The sequence below is a fragment of the Drosophila arizonae genome, chromosome 4, assembly GCF_054131065.1.
Source record: "Drosophila arizonae isolate 15081-1271.41 chromosome 4, UAZ_ARI_1.0, whole genome shotgun sequence".
Classification (NCBI taxonomy): Eukaryota; Metazoa; Arthropoda; class Insecta; order Diptera; family Drosophilidae; genus Drosophila; species Drosophila arizonae.
The window spans coordinates 9,685,831-9,702,566 of NC_142924.1; the positions used below are offsets into that span (position 1 = coordinate 9,685,831).

Below are 16,736 nucleotides of genomic sequence, written 5' to 3' on the forward strand. Positions count from 1 at the left end.
AACGATATTGAAAGTATTTTCGCGGTATGCTTAACCTGGTCACACGGAATTGTGACCGTGATTTTTGCAATAAAGCAGAACAATTGAAGCTAGAAAAGTAAGATGTATTAATTTAGAAATGTAATTAACTAGTGCACTATTTAGTTCTGATCTGAAAAAATGTGCGCACATCTCTTTAGACAAATTAGAGATTAGGTGTAGACAGCAAGTGCAAGTGAAATGTGAAGTGTTTTTTTTTTTGTTTGTCCAAGTCGAACAACTGTTTGTGTGCTTGTATATGTGTGTGTTGTGTGTGACGTCTGGTTGCACTTGTTATGCACTAATACCAATTAAAATATGTAAAGAGTAATATAAAAAAGAAAAGAAAAAAAAAAAAAAAAAAACAAAAATAACCAGCTGCAATATTGCAACGCAAAAGAAAAGAAGAGATTTACCATAATCACTGAAATACCAAACAAAGCGACGCTTTAATACACGCATTTAAAATACTACGTTTTAATAAAAATGGACAAATTTCCATTAAAAGGTAGCAGAGAGGCTGCAGCGGAAGGCAACAACTACATAACCGCATATCAAACAGTCATGAAAAAGGTATGTAAGAGTCTAGTGCTGCCAGTCAACGTGATACGAAATAAGCTGCATATAAAATATGTGCTCATACATGAATTATTTGTGCACATTTTAGGGGCGGAATTAAGTTTTGAAAAGTGTCTACGTGGGTGTCAGGGCTAAACAGCTGAGCAGCCGCATGTACACCCTACCCCACTCCGCCCCCTTGCCTTTGGAGACATTAAAAGCCAAAAATACCATTTAAGCCTATCAATATGTTTGTGCGTGAGCAAATAATTATTGTGTCGCCTAGTGTTAATATGCTGTGCAAAGTACATGAATAGCGTTAAACTGATAAACTGAATTATCGATTTTACAGTCAAATGGCCATAGCATAGGAGCAGGAGACGGCGATCATCCTTTGGCCCCACACTCAAAGCAATCATATACGGCAGCGGCAACCACGTCACTCACCGCAAACACAGACGACGAGGATATGATTGATATAACGCCACGTTCTAGTCCAGGCGATCTTATCGGCGGCTCCAGCGGCTATCATCGTGAGACTGTCACCGAATCGGATACGGAACGCGACTTTGCGCCAAATCAGCGAGCAATGCACCATCATCATCATCATCAACATCAACATGTGCCAACTCACAACGCTTTCGGCGACCCCATGGATGGTGAGTATCAAAACGAGATCAACATAAGAAATCAGTGTTTGTTTATCTCACTTATCATCTTAATCTCGTTAGCCCGGGAGACGTCACAACAATTGTGACTGTACTTGCTTTTATTGATATTAATATACATATACACATGTACGAGTATGTGTTTGCATATGTATGCGGGCCATTCCCACTCGTTTCCATTAATTTCGTTTAATTATTAATAATATACACAACATGTGCACGATTCCAGTCTGTATTCCTAGTTAAAAATAACTGCAAGCTGTTGTATTGTTATATCGTCGATAAGAAATTTTTCACTGAAAGCATAACGTTATTTTAGAGTCCTAGCTTTGTTTTGTAATATTGATAGCTGATTGTTTACAGCCACTATTCAAGAATCAAGTATCACATTCAAAATGTGTTTAGCAAATGAGCAATTTAAATCAAAGCACTCTACTTTGCGATAATGTCTCTCACTTTAGGAGCACTATCGTTCTACGGCTCCTCGGAGGTACATGATGAGATACCGGGCATTGGGCAGTACGAGGACTTTCATACCATCGATTGGCAGCGGGATATTGCTCGCGATCGCATGCGACATCGTTACATAGTCAAAAAGCGACAGGATTCACTTTGGGATTTGATAAAAGTAAAAATTATATGCCCCAATCTCTCCATGTTATCACGACTAATACTCATCTACTTTTGCAGGGAGCTATTGACGCAGGCTCTGGCTGGCTATGCGTGCTGCTTGTGGGCATTGCGGCGGGCTGTGTTGCGGGCATGGTGGATATAGGCGCTAGCTGGATGTCAGATCTGAAGCACGGAATATGTCCGACTGCCTTTTGGTTTAATCGCGAACAATGTTGCTATCCAGATAAACAGTCTGTCTTCGAGGAGGGAAATTGTTCCATGGTAAGTCTTATTAAATGAAAATTCAGTCTAACACCATCATTAACATACTTTCATTTTAGTGGAAGACGTGGCCGGAGCTCTTTGGGCTTAATCGCACAGGCACGGGTCCGAATATTGTATCGTATATCTTATATATTTTATGGGCATTGCTTTTTGCCTCACTAAGCGCGTCGCTGGTGCGCATGTTTGCCCCTTATGCCTGCGGATCTGGCATACCGGAGATTAAGACCATATTGTCGGGCTTTATCATACGCGGCTATTTAGGCAAATGGACTCTGTTGATCAAATCGGTGGGTTTGATGCTCTCCGTGTCTGCAGGTCTGACACTTGGCAAGGAAGGACCAATGGTGCACATTGCTAGCTGTATTGGCAATATATTTTCGCATCTCTTTCCCAAATATGGGCGAAACGAGGCCAAAAAGCGTGAAATTCTATCAGCAGCATCTGCCGCTGGCGTCTCTGTTGCTTTTGGAGCGCCTATAGGCGGAGTTCTGTTCTCGCTGGAGGAAGTGTCCTATTACTTTCCACTGAAGACTCTGTGGCGCTCATTCTTCTGTGCGCTTATTGCTGCTTTTGTTCTTCGATCACTGACGCCATTTGGCAATGAACATTCCGTGCTGTTCTTTGTGGAATATAACAAACCTTGGATATTCTTTGAGCTGATTCCGTTCGTCTTTCTGGGCATCATGGGTGTAAGTAGCATATTTAAATACAAATGACATGTTGTTATTTATTTCCTTGTATGTCTTTCAGGGTGTCATTGGCACGTTCTTTATAAAGGCAAACTTGTGGTGGTGCCGCTACAGAAAGTTTAGTAAGTTGGGCCAATATCCTGTTAGTGAAGTGCTCTTTGTTACGTTGGTAACTGCCATCATTTGCTATCCGAATCCTTTCACACGCATGAACATGAACGAGCTCATCTTTCTGTTGGTTAGCAAGTGCTCGTCCGGAGACTCAAATCCTTTGTGGTAAGTATACCCGTTTTACAGCTTGGGCATAAACTAAAACTAATGCTATTGTTATTATCTGACAGTGATTACAAGCGAATGAATATCAGTACAGGAAGTAGTTTTATAGAGGTTACAGAGCCAGGTCCCGGCGTATATCGTTCCATTTGGCTGCTGGTATTGACATTTGTTCTAAAGCTGGCACTGACCATATTTACGTTCGGTATAAAAGTGCCCTCGGGTTTGTTTATACCATCGCTGCTGTTGGGCGCCATCATGGGTCGCATTGTTGGCATCGGTGTGGAGCAATTTGCGTACAGTTATCCTAACATTTGGTTCTTCACCGGAGAGTGTGCGGATAGCAATCTAATAACACCAGGATTGTATGCGGTTGTCGGCGCTGCCGCTGTGCTTGGCGGAGTAACGCGTATGACTGTCTCCTTGGTGGTCATAATGTTCGAGCTAACTGGCGGAGTGCGTTATATTGTGCCATTAATGGCGGCTGCCATGGCCTCTAAGTGGGTTGGCGATGCGCTGGGCAGACAGGGAATATACGATGCGCATATTGCCTTAAATGGTTATCCATTCCTTGACAGTAAAGAGGAATTTGCGCATACAACGCTGGCAGCAGATGTCATGCAGCCAAAGCGCAATGAAACATTAAATGTCATAACACAGGATTCCATGACGGTGGAAGATGTTGAGAATCTGCTTAAGGAGACCGAGCACAATGGCTATCCTGTCGTTGTGTCTAGAGAAAATCAATATTTAGTTGGCTTTGTACTGCGCAGGGATCTTAACTTGGCTATTGGTGAGCTAATTACTTATCTTTTCAAGTTGCATATATTTAAGTCATTCTTCATTGTCAGGTAACGCAAAGCGTCTTGTCGAGGGCATCAATAGTAATTCTATAGTATTATTTACATCCACGACACCCACTCAAAATCTGGGACCGCCACCACTTAAATTAAAGAAAATTCTTGATATGGCGCCCATCACGGTGACCGATCAAACGCCCATGGAAACTGTGGTCGACATGTTCCGTAAACTGGGTCTGCGTCAAACGCTTGTCACACATAATGGGTAAGTAGATTATTACATTAATACAATGATTGCAGAAATAATTAAACAATATTTGTAACTATTTGCAGTCGCTTGTTGGGTGTTATAACGAAAAAGGATGTACTACGGCATGTTAAACAAATGGATAATGAAGATCCCAATACTGTGCTCTTTAATTAAGTTGAATTTATTAGCCAATCAGGCAGATGCCTAGTTATTATTATTATTACTATTATTATTATTATTTTTATGTGTACTATTATCGCAAAACCAACAAAACTTCATATGAATAAGCGGAAAGTTGAGAGCACGAGTAAAGTGATTAGGAAATTTACGAACGGAATCGGATAGCGTGATGGATTTAGCAAAATTGTGTGCAGTACTACTATATACATATATACATATGTATAGTATATATTAATTGGTATATAACTATACACATAAATATATGTTTGTGTCGTTAATGTTAATTGTATAATTTATTAAAAACTAGTGCAAAATTTCGCAGCATATTCATAATTTCCACTCTGTAATTATTATCATTTGTAAACGCAATCAAAATAATATTGTCTACATTTATTTTAATAATATGTAATCATCCTATTTTTATATACCTTTGTACATCACGCGCATGTTTGAAAATATTTTTTGATTTAAAGCAATTTTTAAGCTGGCAGCACAGGCAATAGTATGAAAGAAATGATTTTATTTAATAGAAAGTTAACGAGAATGAATTATATGGTTTTGCATTTCGTTCATACCTTATATATATATATAAATACATATATATATATATACCAATATTGTATTTTGTTAGACATCTGTGAAATTTTAATCTAAACTCGTGTAAATAGCATTGAAAGATGATGAAACCATTAATAAACTTAAGCGAAGCTATATAAAAGTCTATATTATATGAAACATATTCTATATACTACTTTTATGTACATCAGATATTATATATACATTACTTCTATGTGGGTAACGTCATTAGTAGTAAAAAGCAATACTTGAATATTTGAAAGTTTATGTAAACAAACTTTGCACCAAAATTCATTTTTATTTTGCCTAGGTATGGAGGCATTCATCATTTCATAGTTATTTATCATTTATTTTATATTCAGTTATGTTGAAAAATTAACAAAGTCACAGAAAATTTTAATTTAGAAAGATGTTCACGGTTTTGCGATTTGCCAAAGGTAAGATTAGCAGACAAGAAAATTATATATTTTCTATAATTAATTTGGCTTTATTTATAAAGCATGTCCCAAAATTGGGTTTCAAACTTGTCATAAAGGCGAGAGTCATTCTCATGGACATCGGCTCCCATTGAAAACAGATAATTTATTTCATAGCGGGTCGACTTTTTTTAAGAAGACGGGAGACTACGACAAAACTATTGATATAACAATGGTAACGTCCAAAAGGAAAAGAAATAGGACGATATGCCCAACTCTGTCTGTCGACGATAATGATGCGGAAGCCTCTCTCAAATGCGTTAAGCAACCATGCTCGAGAGATAAAAGTTCTTTTGAAATGTTTATAATGAAGCACGCAGGCGAATCAAACAATAGATCGTCCAATACTGTTACTACCAAGCAGGCGGCACCATATCAAGAGGAGTGTGCCTCCAAGTATGAGGAGACCATCCCTAGTGAAAAGGAGAGAGACTCTAATGTGAATGAGAATTCCTCCGATGAGGAGAATGCCGGTTTATTTATTGGCTCTAGTGAAACAACAGTTAGTTCCAATAAGAAAGCGGCAGTCTCTCATGAAGTTTCCCATAAAAATCGGGCTGTTTCCAGACAAATAGCGACTGTCAGCAGAAACGAAGAGACTAACTCTCTTGAGTACCCAAACGTATCGACTGAGAAACCATTTATTCGCCGAAAGCAAAATGCCTCTTATAAACAATATGCATTGGCAGATAAAGAAATTAGTAGTGGCAGTGAAGAGCCCACTGCCGTCAGACAAAATTTTAGTTCATCTAATGAAAGCTCCGCTGGATTAGAAGATACTGCAGTCAGTGAGAGCTCAGGTAGTGAGGGTTGGACTCGCTTATGTGTAAGTTTGACATCTTTCAATAATCCAAATTTTCCGACACATCATATGAGCGCCGGCTGTATAAATACACCCGCCGCAAATAAAAGAGAGACTATTTCATCTTCTCAAAATCCGACGTCCAATAGAAAGCAAAGTACAGCAAATAAGCCTTCAGCTTCCAGCCATAAAGATCAGTGTTCTTCCTGTGAAAATCTTTCATATTTGTGTGACCAACCGATAGCCTATAAAAAAGTGACTGGCTACACAATCAGCTCGCCCATTGTTGAGCCCAAAGACTCTTATGACAGAAGGCCTGATGTAAAGCAGACCGCCTCCAGTACGGAAGAATACGGTAGAGCACAACAAATCTACAGTCAACCCAGTGAAGAGCCGACAACGCATAATAAAAACGAGATTGTCTTCAGTACATCTACGTCCTGTGAAAATCCCATCTATAAGACAGAACTATCAGGTCAAAGAGAGAGTAACGTCGACATGAGTGAAAACCAGGTCGAGGCCATGTCGAGCAACTCGAATGATATGAAGTCTACTGCTATGCAGAAACCATTAGGATTCAGCAGAAAACTGATTGTCTTGTGTGAAAAGGTATCTGGATTCTGTGGAAAGCTAATAATTTCAAGCAAGAAACCGAGTGGCAAGGCTTAACAATGAAACACAAATATTAATAAATGCAATAAGTTATTAACTTAACGGTAGTTACTTTTAGTTACTCTCTTAAATTACTCTCAATATAGAATATTTGAAACTCATTTCCATAGAGGCCTGTGATCAACCAGCAGCCATTGTCGCTGATGCGTATGAAGTGTCCGCGACCACGTAGGCCACCCTTTGCGTGAGCATGGGCACCATCGCTGATCCTGTAATACTCCAAGGCGCCGTCATTGCTAGGGCAGTAGATGATGTTGGCATCACGGCTGCAGGCGATGGCGTTCTTAAAAGGCAACGGAATTTGCACAATCAATTGCGCAGTGTCCTATAAGAGAATAAAAATGCTTTTACATATATGTTGACCTACATATACACATTCTCATACATACCTCTTCTTCGTGTCGCATATCATGATAGTAGGCCTGGCCACTCAAATCGCAGCTGACCACAATTTGGTGGCCATCCATTAGCGTCTTCAGCAGCGTGGATACCATGAAACGATGCTTGCGGAGTGAGAGCAACTGGAATTGCTTGCTGGATCTATCTAAGGCCGGCTGCCGACCTGAGCTCCAGCAACGGTAGACGCCTCCACTATTAGTACCCAGCACGAAGTCGTCCAGGCCGAGAGACACCATGGTCGTTAGCTCTGCACCAACTAAAGCTGGCAGGGAATATCTAAAGAACACATCTATAGAAAGTTTTTATTTTGTCTGCTGTTAGCTTACTCCCAATCCAAGGTCATTTGTTGAGCCACCAACCATTGGTGCACTGTGCCGTTAGCATAGCAGGCGAGCAGGCGTTGCTCCGTGACCCAATCGAGCGCCACAGCAGCGCCTTGTGTAGAGGAAACGCTGTGCAACTGTCTGATTTCCGCTGTTGCCTGTTCGTACAGCCAAACGAAGAGCTCTCCATCCATAGTGGCGCCGGCAAAGATATTCTTATTAAAATTATTTGTGCAAAGGCTGCGCAAACACGATTTGAGAGGTAAAGCTTTGGCCTCTGAGTATACTACAAAGTTGCCATGGGGCATACGCTGCGGCACAAAGAGTTTCAGCTGCTGTTCCATATGTTCGCACCAATCGTCGTGAGGTGCTACAGTTGTGACCACCAGTACGGGCGCATTGTTGGTGTGCACGCACAGCCAAATGGCCAATCCTTGCGAGTTCTCAATGCTGCTCATTGTTAGCTTCTGGTAAGCGTGCACTTGCAGCTGCTCCTGCAAAGTAACCTGATTTGACTGCTGCTCCTCCATGAGTGGCGTTGGTTCACTTAATTCCTGCTCCACCAGTGGGCAGATCTGCCGCAGCCATTTGGCCAAGGCACGCTCGTCATATTCCACATTTTTAATACTACTGCTGCTGCAGCTTTGCTCGGTTTGTGTGGACACATGCTGCTTCTGCTGTGTTTCGGTAGCCGTGTCTACATGGGGTGGCGGAGGATCCGTGCCAGTGCAATTGTCTACCAGTACACTTTGCTTTTCTAGCGGCTGTGCAGCTGGGAATTCGATCACAGGAGAGCTATAATGCGAAAGTACATCCATTCTGCAACCAATTCACTTTTCTGTGGACACAACACCAGTCAGCCGTTGGCATAGCAACTACTAACTACCCATGCTCACCAAACCTAAAACCTAAATTGTTTAAAATTTCCGTTAGAATTTATAGGCTATCGATCAATTTCCCTATATTGTTAACCTATCGGTAACAACTTATACTTATCGATGAGCCTATCGTGTTTTAAGTACTTGGTTCAATCTCTAACGGATTATTCTCAGTAGTCCTTGGAAAAACATCAAATTGAAGCTGTCACAGAAGGAGAACCTTTCATTTGCAAACAGAATCGAGTCAGTTGCAAATAAAACTGTGCTGAGAAATAAAAAATAAATCTAATTGAAAGCAATTAAAAGATAATAAATTTTGTTAAAGAATATCCATTTTTTTTCTCTGTGGAATAATAAAGCTTAATTTGTTAAAAATGCAGATCTTGTCTAGATTGGCAACGGGTAAGATTTTAGACTTTTCGCTTTCTTCATGTGAAGTTAAATTAAATTAATTATTTGCAGCTTGCACTAAAGTCGGCCTTAAGGTAAATCGTCAAGTTGGCCAACCAGCAAAGGCTAACTTTTCATTGCAGAGGCGTTGCCTTTATAGTACGCCTCTGCTGAAGGATGACGACGACAAATGTAATAAGTCTTGTCCGGATGAAGAAAGTAAGTGAAAATTGCAAATATTTGGCGATCGCTAACTTGAATATAACCTCTGTTGAACAGGCACAAAAGATTCTTGTGAAAGTGGCGCAAAAGGTGGAAAGGAAGGTGGCGGAGATAAGTCAAAGTTGGTTGGGAAAGGTAGAGAGGGCATAATTCACGCTGTCATTGGACCAGTAATCGATGTTTACTTTCCTGATGAGATGCCAGAAGTGCTGAATGCCATGGAAGTACAAGACGCCCCTATTGGTCGTTTAGTATTAGAGGTAAGATCTGTTTATTCGAGTAATTTGATATTTTTTTAAAGCGAATGGACAATTAGGTCTTTCATCATCTAGGCAACAATGTTGTCCGGTGCGTCGCTATGGATTCCACGGACGGGCTCAGACGTGGACAGAAAGTCATTGATACTGGGTACCCAATTAGGGTGCCTGTGGGCAAAACTGTATTGGGTCGCATCATAAACGTGGTGGGTGATCCAATAGACGAGCGCGGCGAGATAAAGAGCGAGTTTTACTCATTTATACACAATGAAGCTCCACTCCTGGAGGAATTGAGCGTAAAGCCTGAGATTTTAGTCACAGGCATCAAGGTGATTGATCTACTTGCACCCTATGTAAAGGGCGGAAAAATTGGTCTCTTTGGAGGAGCTGGTGTTGGAAAAACGGTGTTAATTATGGAGCTCATCAATAACATTGCCAAGTCCCATGGCGGCTATTCAGTGTTTGTTGGTGCCGGAGAACGTACCCGAGAGGGCAACGATCTGTACCATGAGATGATCGAGACCAAAGTTATTTCTCTAGAGGATGATACGTCGAAGGTGGCGCTCGTCTATGGCCAAATGAATGAGCCACCTGGCGCTCGCAGTCGGGTTGTGTTGACTGGTCTAACTATTGCTGAATACTTTCGGGATATTGATGGACAGGATGTACTACTTTTCATAGATAATATATTCCGATTCACTCAAGCTGGCTCTGAGGTGTCCGCGCTGCTTGGTCGTATACCCTCCGCCGTTGGCTACCAGCCCACGCTCGGCACAGACATGGGCACCATGCAAGAGCGCATTACCAGTACTAAAAATGGTTCGATTACTTCTGTGCAAGCGGTCTATGTGCCGGCAGATGATTTGTCTGATCCGGCGCCAGCTGCTACCTTTTCCCACTTGGATGCAACTACTGTACTGTCCCGCCCAATTGCCGAATTGGGTATTTATCCAGCTGTGGATCCGTTGGACTCTTCATCCCGTGTTCTCGATCCCGATATTGTGGGTGACGAGCACTATAATGTCGCCCGGGCCGTGCAGAAAACACTGCAGGGATACAAGTCATTGCAGGACATCATTGCCATTCTTGGCATGGATGAGCTTTCTGAGGAGGACAAGCTAACAGTGGCAAGGGCTCGCAAAATGCAACGTTTCCTCTCTCAGCCATTCCAAGTCGCTGAGGTGTTCACTGGCACTCCCGGCAAGCTAGTGCCTGTAGAGAAGTCTGTGGATGGGTTTAAGCGGCTGCTAAATGGCGAATACGATGACATACCGGAAATAGCATTTTATATGGTCGGGGACATTGATGAAGTTCTGGCCAAAGCAAATCAGTTGGCAACAAGCATGGCCGCCGATGGACCCCCCAAACCCAAGGAAGCGCCCAAAGATGACAAGAAAGGAAAGGAGGACCCGAAAGCTAAGGCCGATCCGAAAGCAAAGGTCGATCCGAAAGCTAAGGCCGACGCCAAGCCACCCAAGGCAGAGGCTAAAGATGCAAAGAAGCCAGAAAAGGGAAAAGATGACAAAGCCAAGGACAAGAAAGACGATCCCAAAGACAAGAAGAAATAGATTTTCTGCTACCATATAACAATTATCATTGCAATTGAATTTATACTATTTCGATGAAAATATAGATTTTTACAAATAAATGACTGTTGATTGAAATTCATAAATATTTTTTTGTTTATTTGCATTAAATAAAATGAAGAAAACTATTTAGTAAGCATAAGAAATATTATAAATTATTTTTTAATGTTAATGTTATTCTTTAATGTCAGTTAATATGAATTTTTTTAAAATTAAATATGTCGCGCAGTCTGTCGAACAGTAATCAGCTGTTCGAACAGCTGATTTTATTTGAACCGGCTAAATTGTTTTGGTTACGTACAGAATGTTTCGTGCGGTTCAATTTCGTCTGGGCATACGCCTTTATTCTGTGAAGCCGGTGAAAAAGGATGCCAATAAGTATACTGATACAATAAACCTGCCCAGAACCAAGCTTCCGAACCGTTTAAGTGCAGCCAAACGTGAGGAACTGGAACGAGAAATTCTGGATGTGAGCTAGTATGCCTATTAGAGCGCATTGCAGTTAAAATTGATTAAATGTTCTTTACAGCATAAGATTGCGTCCGCTTACCAGTACCAGGAACAGCACAAACGTAAGCCCGCTTTTGTGCTACACGATGGACCGCCGTATGCCAATGGCCAGCTGCACATGGGTCATGCTGTTAACAAAATACTCAAGGATATTACGTTACGTCAGCGCGTGGCACATGGACAGCAAGTGAATTACATTCCCGGCTGGGATTGCCACGGCTTGCCCATTGAGTTGAAGGCAACGAGTGCTGCGACGGGCGAGCGGAGTGCATTAGAAATACGGCAAAAATGTGAGTTTGCCTGTGTAGAGGTTATAAGTTGTATAACTCTTTCCCATTCCGTGCAGCGCGTGCATTTGCCTTGGAGGCCATCGAATCGCAAAAGGCAGATTTTCGCAGCTGGGGCATTTTGGCCAGCTGGCAGCCGGAGCAAATCTACCTGACCTTCAAGCCAGAGTTTATTGCAAACCAGTTGCAAATGTTTTACAGTCTGTACGAGCGCGGACTTGTTTATCGTGATCTCAAGCCTGTCTACTGGTCACCCTCCTCCAAGTAAGCATATCTTAAATTAATTGATAATTGTTTCTCTTAATCGTACTTCTTATAGAACTGCTCTGGCAGAGGCGGAACTGGAGTATGATCCGAAATTCGTTAGCCCTTCTGTTTACTTACGTCTCGTTTTAAATGGCTTAGCAGCTGCTGAAGCTGCTCAGGGAAAACAAGTCTATGCGCTAGTGTGGACAACAACGCCTTGGACACTGCCTAGTAATCAGGCAATCTGTTATAATAGTTCGTTGGAGTACGTGCTGGTCAAGCTGTTAGATCGCAACCCAAATGAACTTTACCTTATGGCCTCAGCGCTGGTAGCTCACTTTGAGAACAGCACGCAACTGAAGTGTGAGGTTGTGGAACGCTTGCCTGGTAGCGCATTAAAGGATTGTAGCTATCAGCATCCCATTGACAAAACCCAAGGAAAACTGCCATTCTTTGAGGCTACGCATGTGCAGGATACTAAGGGCACGGGCTTGGTGCACACAGCTCCGGCTCACGGACCAGATGACTTTCTGATTAGCTTGGCCAACAAGTTGCCCGTCAAGTGTTACGTTAATGAATCGGGCATCTATACTCAGGAAGCTCCCGAATTTTTGCGTGGTCAGTCAGTACTGGCGCAGGGAAATCCCCTGGTGCTGCAACACATTGCCGATGACGTTGTGCATGCATCCCAGTTCGAGCATTCCTATCCAATTGACTGGCGTACCAAGCAACCAGTGATAATCCGAGCAAGCGAACAGTGGTTCATCAATACGGATAAACTGAAGGCGCCTGCAGCTGCCGCCCTGGAACGTGTGCAAATCTATCCCCGTGTCAATGCTGAATCTAGTAAAAAAGCGCTGCTGACTCAACTGCACAAGCGGCCCTATTGGTGCATCTCAAGGCAACGTGCCTGGGGTGTGCCCATCCCTGTGCTGTACAAGAGAGACAACAACCAGGTGGTGCTCAATGGTGCATTGATTGAGCACCTGTGTGGGCTATTGCGAAGCGAGGGTTCAATGGATTTTTGGTGGTCCAAGTCCCTGGAAGAACTGCTACCGGACCAGCTCTTAAAGCAACTGGGTTGTGAAGCAAAGGAGCTTTGCAAAGGCAACGACATATTTGACATTTGGTTTGATTCGGGTAGCACTTGGTCTGCGGTACTAAAAGATCAGCCACAACAAGTAGCTGATCTGTATTTGGAAGGCTACGATCAGTTCACGGGATGGTTTCAATCGTCGCTCTTAACCAGCATAGCTGCTCGCAATTGCGCGCCCTACAGGTGAGTTGGTCCTATCAAAAATAAAGCAAAGTATCCATATTAATTTGTCTCTTGCAGAGCTCTTTTTGTACATGGCTTTACAGTGGACGAAAAGGGACATAAGATGTCGAAGTCATTGGGCAATGTCATTTCGCCCAAGGAAATAACTAAAAAATATGGCACCGATGTCCTTCGTTGGTGGGTAGCGTCGCATGGCACTCAACATATGTCCATCACAGTCAGCGATGAGCTGATGCAACAGGCAGCCGAGAATCTAAGTAAGGTGCGCGGAACACTGCGGTACCTCAACGGAGTCATCAATCAGAAGGAGCAGAAGCTGTGCATGTCCATAAATGATAGCTATTTGAATAAATTCCTCTTGCATAGCCTGGTGGAATTCGAGGAGGAGGTATGTCTACAATGGATTCAGTATAAAAACAAATATTTCAATATCCTCAATTGCTACAGATCGAGAAACTCTATAATGCATATGAGTACAATCGCGTTGTGGCTTGCATTCAGAATTTCATTGCGAATCAGGTATCAAGCATATACGTGCATTTGATTAAGGATCGTCTGTACTGTGGCAACAAGCAGGAGCTGCAGGATATTCGCTACACGCTCACCCAGTGCTACAGGCAAATTTGCAAGGCATTGTGGCCCATAGCGCCGTATCTAACTGAGGAGAGTTGGAGCTATTACGAGCCGACTGGCAGTGCCTTTCACGAGGAGACAGTGCAAGCTGACAAGGATTGGAGAAATGTCCAAGCTAGCCGAATAGTAAATGCAGCATTGGATATCAAACGGCTTGTCAACCAACAGGCAGGCGATGTCAATAGCTGGCATCTTGCCGTGAGCATTAAATGCTGCTCACCGGAACAACAGAAAATGCTCACCGCATTGCATGGTCAGTTGACTGTGCCAGTTGCGAATTCAGAGCTCTGTGAGATTCTGCAAGTGGGCAGTGCTACAGTTGAGTCTGAGCTAGACTCATCAATGGAGATAGCTATGGTTAGGCTGGAAACGTTGGAAGCGTCGCTCTGTCCTCGTTGTCGACGCTTTAGCATTGTAGATTATGCGATTTGCGGCAGATGCTCGGAAATATTATCTGCCAAGAATTAATTTAATAATATTGTTGTGTAGGTCATTTATGTAAAAGGTAATACGTTTTGTATATTATTAAAAAAGGATTTGTTAGAAGCTCTGTAAGCATTTGAGAAGCGTGTCGCGTAGCTTGAGACGCGTTGTTGGCTTGCCGCCACATATGATGTGAGTTTCATTGTCCTCGAATTTGATGGTCGTGTCTTCGTTGACTAGCTGCAGCGTCAAGTTGCCACCACTGCGATCCATTTTGATATTGGAGAAACCATCCTGAGCCAAACGCTTCATAAGCGTATCCACATCGATGGTTCCATACTCGTATTTGATATTCTTGAGCACATCCTCTTTGGAGGGCGCCACGGCATTAAGGCCGCTGCCGCTTGTGCCGGGCTCATCCTTAATGCTGTCTGCGCACGGTTGGATGCAGTGCACCTTGTCCTTCACTTGTAACACGCCTGTGAGTGTGGAAAGTGATACACCAGCTGCTACCTCACGTGCCGTGATCTTTTGTGCCAGCTCTGAGGCAATATAAATGCGATCAAGCTTGCGCTTCAACGGCAATCTGATAATCTCTCCGCATTTGAAAGTAATGATTTTCTTATCAGGCTGCTCTATAAATAGATTCGGTGCCGTGGGATGCGGCTTTGTGTATGCATCCGGTATGACTAGCACATTCGGCTTAAGCTCTTTGATCAGCTTGTTGGCCTGCTGATAGTTCAGCGAGGTGTCGATGGGACAGTAAAAAGCCTTCATAGCCAGCGGCTGGAAGGGAGCCAATACTTGCAGGTACGGAAAATCTGGTTCCGTGAATATAATCGAGTTATTGGGATTATTGCCCCACATTTCAATGAAATGCACTGCATCGCCAAAGCGCAAACTTGGATGACCGCAAAAGACAACGCACGGCTGTAATAGAAACAGTTGTAGATGCCATTTAAACAGTTGTGCTTCGGTTAAGAGTCAACTCACCTGTCTAAAGTCTTTACTGAAGCCCTCGGAGAAGACGTGGCTGTAGTGCTTCAGCTTGGAGTTGCGCAGGTAGAAGGCATGCGGAAAGGGATCATCGGGCAGATAGACTTTATTCTGCTTCGCCGAGCTCAGCCATTCGGCTAAAATGTTGGAGTAGGCCAGAGAGCTGTCTGCCACGGGTGATATGAAGAACATGGGCACATTGTTGAGTCCGGCGTTCTCTAGATTTTGTGTTAGGCACTCAAACAGATCATAGACAACGCCGGATGGGTAACAGGGTATCAAGGCTGAGCCATTGTTTCTTATCGTGAGCGCCACATTCATGCAAAGTTCGCCCAGTTTTGTATCCGGATTGACTGTTGGTGCCTGTGTTAATCCCGTCATAATTAGCACATCGGCGTGCTTGAGTGCTGACTGATTGATGGGACGAGGATGCGTTGTTAGCGTCGAAGAGCCACTGACATAGCAAATCTTCTCATGCGCAGTGCTAAGTACCCAATTGCTGGAGCCTAGGCAGTAACCCGAGCTGACGGGCGTTGCTATAAAAGCACCAAGTATATCCAATTTCTCATCATAGCCCATTATGGTCACCTTGGAGAGACTGCCCTGGACATCCTTTAGGCTGAATATGGTGCGCCATTTCTTAGCACGAAAAGCCTCACTCAGTGGACTGGGTAGCAAATGCAGTTTATCCTTCCACAGGCGTGCTGTGCATGCCTTGGGGGACACTTCGATGTAATCCACAAGTTCCTCGAGGAAAAATCGACCAATTTGAAGTGTTGGTTCCGTTGCATAGACTTTGCCCTTAAAGCCCGTATTCTCCGTAATGTAAGGCAGTGCCAGCATATTCAGATAGTTGGAGATAAGTATTACATCTATTTCGCTAAAGTCAAGCATTTTGTCCATGGGCAAATTAAACTCCGGTACTGAGTCCACAAACACGCGGCCGCAACACTCCTTTAGCTCGCCATCCATTTGGGGATCATGATCGCTGCTGGGTACGAAATTTGGCAGATTGGACAGTTTGAAGCTCTGGACAAAGGGAAGTGGCAAGAAGTTCAGCACAGTTTGCTCCGTTAGACCACAGTCAAGCATTATGCGCAGTCCTTTGAATGTGATGATGTAGCATGGTTTTGCCAAATCACCGCTGAGGCAATACTATAAAGATAGAACACAAAGTTGAGAATAATTTACATTGTCATTTCCTTTGATAACACTTGTTATTCAGGTGTTTTTTATATACCAATCTCATTTTGAAAAACTGCCAGTCGCTGTGACGCCGTGCGACTATTTGATTACAATTAAAACAATTGGCGTTCCGCATATAACATTCGGCAGAAATGTTATTAACAGCGAGGGCCACTTCGAAGATTGAGGTCCATGATAGTTTTTCAGCTCATTAACAGTTAGTTGAATTAGAGATGTAAACAATTATTAAGTGAATAAATTAA

General features: G+C 42.9%; 5 protein-coding genes across 8 annotated transcripts; 3 read left to right on the forward strand and 2 right to left on the reverse strand.

The window, feature by feature from the left end:
• The first annotated feature begins 3 nt into the window (after window positions 1-3).
• Window positions 4-6,901, forward strand: ClC-c (chloride channel protein 3). Of its 4 annotated transcripts, XM_018005879.2 has the most exons (11): window positions 4-97; window positions 527-591; window positions 929-1,235; window positions 1,706-1,872; window positions 1,935-2,138; window positions 2,198-2,830; window positions 2,892-3,106; window positions 3,172-3,896; window positions 3,955-4,168; window positions 4,237-5,346; window positions 5,409-6,901. In XM_018005879.2, exons 2-10 carry the CDS (start codon window positions 583-585, stop codon window positions 4,325-4,327), a joined length of 2,565 nt encoding a protein of 854 aa, XP_017861368.1. In that variant the 5' UTR covers window positions 4-97; window positions 527-582; the 3' UTR covers window positions 4,328-5,346; window positions 5,409-6,901. The 4 variants fall into 4 exon arrangements, with proteins under 4 accessions (XP_017861368.1, XP_089323454.1, XP_089323452.1 ...); XM_089467328.1 differs by lacking the exon at window positions 527-591 and having other exon boundaries at window positions 18-97; XM_089467326.1 differs by having other exon boundaries at window positions 19-591.
• LOC108612851 (uncharacterized) lies at window positions 6,867-8,555 on the reverse strand. Its single transcript, XM_018005895.2, has 3 exons — window positions 7,585-8,555; window positions 7,249-7,534; window positions 6,867-7,184 (listed from the first exon to the last, which is right to left on the reverse strand). The coding sequence occupies exons 1-3, from the start codon at window positions 8,397-8,399 to the stop codon at window positions 6,918-6,920; spliced, it is 1,368 nt and encodes a 455-aa protein (XP_017861384.1). The 5' UTR covers window positions 8,400-8,555; the 3' UTR covers window positions 6,867-6,917.
• Window positions 8,556-8,621: 66 nt separating this feature from the next.
• On the forward strand, window positions 8,622-11,000 carry ATPsynbetaL (ATP synthase, beta subunit-like). The gene is made up of 4 exons (XM_018005892.2): window positions 8,622-8,861; window positions 8,922-9,068; window positions 9,129-9,331; window positions 9,388-11,000. Exons 1-4 carry the CDS (start codon window positions 8,834-8,836, stop codon window positions 10,894-10,896), a joined length of 1,887 nt encoding a protein of 628 aa, XP_017861381.1. The 5' UTR covers window positions 8,622-8,833; the 3' UTR covers window positions 10,897-11,000.
• Window positions 11,001-11,218: 218 nt separating this feature from the next.
• IleRS-m (Isoleucyl-tRNA synthetase, mitochondrial) lies at window positions 11,219-14,415 on the forward strand. Its single transcript, XM_018005875.2, has 6 exons — window positions 11,219-11,383; window positions 11,444-11,714; window positions 11,771-11,975; window positions 12,031-13,236; window positions 13,294-13,624; window positions 13,684-14,415. The coding sequence occupies exons 1-6, from the start codon at window positions 11,219-11,221 to the stop codon at window positions 14,335-14,337; spliced, it is 2,832 nt and encodes a 943-aa protein (XP_017861364.1). The 3' UTR covers window positions 14,338-14,415.
• IntS9 (integrator complex subunit 9) lies at window positions 14,348-16,699 on the reverse strand. The gene is made up of 3 exons (XM_018005884.2): window positions 16,529-16,699; window positions 15,286-16,443; window positions 14,348-15,222 (listed from the first exon to the last, which is right to left on the reverse strand). Exons 1-3 carry the CDS (start codon window positions 16,607-16,609, stop codon window positions 14,410-14,412), a joined length of 2,052 nt encoding a protein of 683 aa, XP_017861373.1. The 5' UTR covers window positions 16,610-16,699; the 3' UTR covers window positions 14,348-14,409.
• Window positions 16,700-16,736: the final 37 nt, after the last annotated feature.